A 6019-nucleotide genomic window follows, 5' to 3' on the forward strand; every position below is an offset into this window, starting at 1 on the left:
TCACCTCAGCCTCCCAAAGGCGTGGGATTACAGGCTGAGCCACCGAGCCCGGCTTACTATGTAGCTTACATATGTGTTTAGTTTTTGTTTCCCTTTCTAGACTGTGAATTCCTTTACTACTGTTATAACTCAGACTATAATAATGCCTGACACTCAGTAGCTGATGGTACTCAGCAAATGTTTGTGGAATGAAGAGATGGATGCTTTTGATTGACAAGTGTCAGATCTGTCTCACTCTCAACACTGAGCTGATAGTGACACAGATACGTGCCAGTCTGTGACCTCTCATCCCAGGCCTGAGACACCTGGTAAAGAAAGGTCAGTCCCACACTGGAGAGGGCTTGAGCCCACCTGGGTAAACCTAGATCCAATAACATCCCAAGACCCAGGACTACTGGCTCTACCCACAATCCTAAGTGTTGGCTGCTGCTGTGGAATTCCCCCAAGCACCTCCTGTACCTCCCACCCCCCCATCCCAAGAGGGTCCCATCTCACCAAGGTGTGTGTTATCGCCCGGTTTTCTCTTAATGGTACTCGCTGGGCCAGACCAAGGGAGGCTACTCCTCCTTCATCTGAGTGAGTGACAACCTCATGTTCTCCTTTAGGGAGAAAGGAAGCTAGGAAGAAATGAGACATTTGCTGTAGCATCTAGAACATCCACCAAAGTCCGGCACAGGACTTTGTAACCACTGAAGAGGTTATACCAGCTTAACAGCCCCCACTGCACCACTGGGGCAGGGACCCATCCAGCATCCCCTCAAAGCCCAACACCATCTGAGTAAACACTTATTAATCTGAACACCTGAGTGGGCTGGGAGTGTGGTGATAGCTCCCAGGGGTTGGGGTGGAACAGTGAGTAAAGGTGAATATTGCAGGAAGTGGCAGGGAGAGAGGAGAAATGGGAACCATCTACTTTGACACAAGTCAGCCAAAATCTCTGGCCTATCCAGATTGTCTTTTCCTCTCCTGCTCCTTCTGATCTAGCCTCCTGCCCTCCCCAGTTGCTCACCCCTCTCTCAGCCTCCTGAGCTTTCCCTTATCTTGCTCCTGGCTACAAGTAGTTCACTTGCCCTTGTTCTTTCCCCACAGCTAGACACACTCACCAGACTGGACTGGGGTCTCCAGGAACAATCCTGAGGCTTGGCTCACTGAAGTCCTGATGACAGTAAGGACAGCAGCTAGCAGTCACTGAGTCCCAAACATGAGCTAGACATGTACTAAGTGCTTTACAAACATCATCTCATTTCATTCTCACAACAGCCTCGAATGATGGTACAAACATTATCTTCACTTGACAAAGAAACCAAAGCTCAGAGAGGTTAAGGCAAGGTGGCACAACTAGTGAGTGAGAAGAGTTGGAAGTTGGTTGGGCTTGGTGGCTCAGCCTGTAATCCCAGCACTTTGGGAGGCCGAGGTGAGTGGATTGCCTGAGCCCGCGGGTTCGAGACCCACCCGGGCAACTTGGCGAGACCTGGTCTCTACAATAAATCAAAAATTAGCCGGGCGTGGTAGTACGCGCCTGTAATTCTGGCTACTTGGAAGGCTGAGGCGGAAGGATCGCTGGAGCCCAGCAGGTTGAGGCTGCAGTGGCTGGGAGTGTGCCACTGCACTCTAGTCTGGGCAACAGAGTGAGACTCCAACTCAAAAAATAAAAAAATAAAAAAGAGCTGGAAGTAAACCCAAATCCTATTTACTGCCTCAGTTTATGTTCTAGTCATTAAACAAAAGAGATAGCACATTTCTCTCTTCCTTGTACCCCCAGGGACTTGAGGAAATGGATGTGCCAGTTGAGGGAGTAACCTCACCCTGAACAGTCACAGGTTTTTCCCCTCCATTCCTAGGTTGGTGGGGAGTCCCTAAGCTACAGTCACAGGTTTCCCCCCTCCATTCCTAGGTTGGTGGGGAGTCCAGGGCTCAGCTCTGGGGGACCCTTGTATAATATCAGACACTGGTTCATTCTTTTCTAAATAACATTCTCCCACACCCTCTCCATCTCACCGGCTGCTGCCACCTGTGTTTCTTCTTAGCTCCTGGAAACTGGGGTGTGTGGAGGGGTGAAAGGAAGATCCTGAAGATGAAATCTGATCCATAAAAACAGTCAGAGGTGGGCCCCACCACCAGCCCCCATCTCCCCACAATCCCTTGGCTCTCCCAGGGCCTAGCTCTGTCCCTGGAAGGATCTCCCAGAAGCACTGGGTATCAGCCCCTCAAGGATACTCACCACAGTCTGCAGTCTCTGGGGGCACAAAGTCCGGCCTCGAGGTCCTGATCCCTCTAGCCTCGAGAAGCAGGAAGCCCTGGCAGGGTCCAGTCTGTGGGTGGGGGTTCTGGGGGCCAAATATGCAGAGGCCCGAGTGCCCTGGGACACCAACAGAGGCTGTCAGCACAGGCTCAGGCTTCCCTCCTCAGCCCACTCCAGCCTGAGTTCCTCACATCCTGGCCCATTACCTGGCCCCTCCGGATGGTGCCTTCCTGATTCCCTCGAACCAGTACTCTCTGAGCCAGACTGGGCCGGCACCCCAGGTGGCAGCTCTTCACCCCCTCACCTGACAAAATGGTGGCCAGAGCTGCAGGATCAGCCACAAATTCTATGGCTCCTGGAGCCTCTGCAAGGAAGAAGGAAAGGTGAGATAGAACAGAAAAGGAGAAGGCTGAGGGGTTGGGACCCTAGTATAATCACCTTGAGGTGCAAGAGTGAGCAAAACAGATTCTTTCAATTGAACTCCACTCACCCAGTGTCCACAGAACTTTACATAAGGCACTCTTCTAAGCACTGGGGCCCAAAGATGAATAAGACAAACCCCCTATCTTCAAAAAGCTATCATCAAAACTATAGGGAGGTAACATTAAATCCAAAGTACAAACATGTTATAAAAGAAGTACTCCAAAGTATTAGGAGAACAGAGAAAATTGATTGTAATGGGAGAGCTGGAAAAGGCCTCAGAAGAGATGACATTTTCCTGAAGGAAGGGGAAGGCTTCTAAGAGCAAAGAACTTTCCAGGAGCGGGGACCAGGACTCTTACAGTAAGCAGGAGACCCAGAATGTATAAAGCTCCAAAACCCCACTGTGCCCTTCCCAGTCCCCTACTCAGTCATGGTGGCTGTATTCAGGCCTCCAATAGGTACCTGTCTGGGTAGGGGGCCCAGGCCCCATATTCTGACTCCCAGGGCTAGGCCTGAGCTCTTCCAAGGGGTTGCGGAGCTGAGCGATCCCCACCAATTTTTGTGATGTCTCTGTTTGGTGCGTGGCTTTCAGCTTGGGTCCTGCTGTGTCAACGAGGGGGCGTTGAATACTGGGCGGTGGTTTCTGCACCCATCTCTGGGAAGGCAGGGAGGACAAAAAGCTGGGGTTCAGCGTTGGGGTATTGCTGGTGTGTGCTGGCTCCTTGTAACTACTGTCTTCACCCACCAGTAACCTCTTACCGTTGGATCTTGATTCTCCTGGTCTAGAGCGCATGGTTTGACCGTGGGTAAAGGCGGGCATTTCTTGCGTACCGGAATCTTGCTAGGGGTGGGAGATACACCCCGGAAGCGAGGATCCTTCGTGGTTTGGAGGGTAGGGGTGGTCATGATGGCTACAGTTGAGACGGGGAAGAAGACAGACAGGATTGGGGATCAAAGGTTAACCAGTTCTTGGTGCACCGGTCCTTCCACCCTTTATACCGTTACCCAAATCCAAGCGCCCACAAGCCCCCGGAACCTGCAAGGCCGCTGTTCTGGATACCACCTTCAGACACCCCGAACCTACTCTTTTGCCCATGGGCCCCGAACTGTTCTTCTCCCTATGAGCCCCCAAAGTCCTCATTCCCTTAAGATCCCCGGGCCGCACCTTCCCGGGAACCCCTCAGGGTCGCCCCGGCTTTCTTCGCTTTTCTCCCCTCGCTCGGCTTCTGCAGCAGCTACTTCCCCAGTTTGTAAAATACGCCAACCTGCTGATTGGCTAGTCCTCGATTCCACGGAGGCTCATGACATCTGACTCAGCAGTCCAATCCACAAACTTCGGGGGCGGGGACAAAGGAAACAGTTATCCTACCGCTTTCTGACCAGGAAGAAAATGACTCGACTCAATCAGCCAATCCGAGGGCGGAGCGCAGCTGGGAGGCGGGGAAAGAGCTAGGAGGAGGCCGTTCTCCGGACGGGGTGGGCGTGGCGCTTCGAGGCTAGGCGACCACGGCAGCAATTGTGCTCTCGCGAGGTCTCGGGACTGGCGAGGGACCCACCAAAGGCAAGAAGGGGCGGTGGCTTTGTAGGGGGAGATGCGGCAGGAGGTGTTGGAGGCTGGCCCGAGCCCCCGACCCGATTCTGACCATAGTGCAGCGCCAAGCTTTGGGGACGCCATTTCAGACGCTCATAGAAGACAGCCCGTTGTTCCCGGGATGAGGAACTGCCTCCAAACAGGGAGGGGCCTGGAGGGGTTGACTGTGCCCAACAAGAACTTTGGCTCACTCGAAACTTGGCTCCATTTCATAGATAAGAAATAAGACTCATTGTTTTGAACTAAGTTAACACACAGCGCCAGAATTGAATGACGACTCACGTGTAATTTCCTTGCCTTCAGGTTGCCTATTGCAGGTCTACAGGACCGGGAGAGGGGCTCATCTGGTTTTTGTCAGGCAAGGGTGTGAGGCTGCGAGATCCTAGAAAATCCTGTTGAGAATGGAGGGGGTAACCCCTAATGGAGGACGGGAAATGGATGACGGTTTCGAGTTCACAGGATCCTGGTAGATTTTCCCTCCAACCACAGTGGTTCCCATTACAGAAGCCAGAAACCTGGGCGTTGATACTGAACTCCCTTCTCCCCACTTCCATCCATATCCCATCTTTCGTTCACTCGTAGTGATTTTACGTTTTCTTTTGAGTCGGAGTTTCACTTTGCCGTCTAGGCTGGAGTGATGTGGCATCCCCTCCCAACTAGCTGGGACTACAGATGGGCGCCACCATAGCCGGCTAAATTTTTCATTTTGGTAGAGATAAGGTCTTGCTATGCTGCCCAGGCTGGTCTCCAACTCCTGGGCTCTAGCAGTCCTCTTGCCTCGGCCCCTCAAAGTGCTGGGATTACAGGTATGAACAACCTCACCTGACCCTACATGATTTTAAGAAAGTCTACACAGTTTAGGTCTTGTCTTTGGCATCATGGACCTGGAAGCTTGAGTTTGTCAGGCTACTCAGAATAGATCATGGGACAGACACTAATCAAATTCATAAGAGGAGCTGAGTTACTTACCAATGAAAAAACTATTTATGCCTGCTCTTCAGGGCACCAGCATCATAGAATGAAGGTACAAGGGAGACACTGATTTTATATCAGAGGTCTTTTTATTTTTTATTTTTGGGTTAGACATCTTGTTCTGTTACCCTGGCCGGAGTGCAGTGGCATGCTCACAGCCACCGCAGCCTCGACCTGCTGGGCTCAGGTGATACTTCTGCCTCAGCCTTCCAAGTAGCTGAAACTACAGGCATGCACCACTACACCCGGCTATTTTTTTTTTATTTATTTTTTATTGTAGAGATGAGGTCTCACCAAGTTGCCCAGGTTGGTCTCGAACCTGTGAGCTCAGGCAATCCTCTCACCTAGGCCTCCCAAAGTGTTGGGATTATAGGCATGAGCCACCGCACCCGACCTTTTACTTCAGTGTACAAAAAAATGTCCGATATTATGTTAACAGTAACAGTGCTGGGGCAACTTTGACTTGTGGGAAACCATCTAAAGCTTCTCCAAATAATAAATTCTTGACCAGGCGCAGTGGCTCAAGCCTGTAATCCCAGCACTTTGGGAGGTTGAGGCAAGAGGATTGCCTGAGCTCAGGAGTTCGAGACCAGCCTGGGCAATTTGGTGAGACCTAATCTCTACAGTAAATCAAAAAATAAGCCAGGCATGATAGTGCATGCCTGTAGTTCCAGCTACTTGGATTCAAGACTGAGGCAGAAGGATCGCCGGAGCCCAGCAGGTCGACACTGGGGTGGCCGTGAGTGTGCCACTATACTCCAGCCTGGGTGACAGAGTGAGACTCCAACACA

General features: G+C 51.6%; 1 protein-coding gene across 1 annotated transcript in view; it reads right to left on the reverse strand.

The window, feature by feature from the left end:
- Positions 1–3919, reverse strand: part of TROAP (trophinin associated protein) — a 9030-nt gene extending 5111 nt beyond the window's left edge. Inside the window, exons 1-8 of the mRNA XM_008074070.1 lie at positions 3831–3919; positions 3425–3576; positions 3128–3320; positions 2449–2606; positions 2222–2359; positions 1999–2081; positions 1104–1156; positions 496–617 (exon numbers count right to left, since the gene is read on the reverse strand). Coding sequence (XP_008072261.1) covers positions 496–617; positions 1104–1156; positions 1999–2081; positions 2222–2359; positions 2449–2606; positions 3128–3320; positions 3425–3571 — 894 coding nt within the window. The 5' untranslated portion in view covers positions 3572–3576; positions 3831–3919. The remainder of the gene's footprint in view (positions 1–495; positions 618–1103; positions 1157–1998; positions 2082–2221; positions 2360–2448; positions 2607–3127; positions 3321–3424; positions 3577–3830) is intronic.
- Between the last annotated feature and the right edge of the window lie 2100 nt (positions 3920–6019).

Source organism: Carlito syrichta, unplaced genomic scaffold (genome assembly GCF_000164805.1).
Source record: "Carlito syrichta isolate Samal-C Ts95f unplaced genomic scaffold, Tarsius_syrichta-2.0.1 Scaffold115818, whole genome shotgun sequence".
Taxonomy (NCBI): Eukaryota; Metazoa; Chordata; class Mammalia; order Primates; family Tarsiidae; genus Carlito; species Carlito syrichta.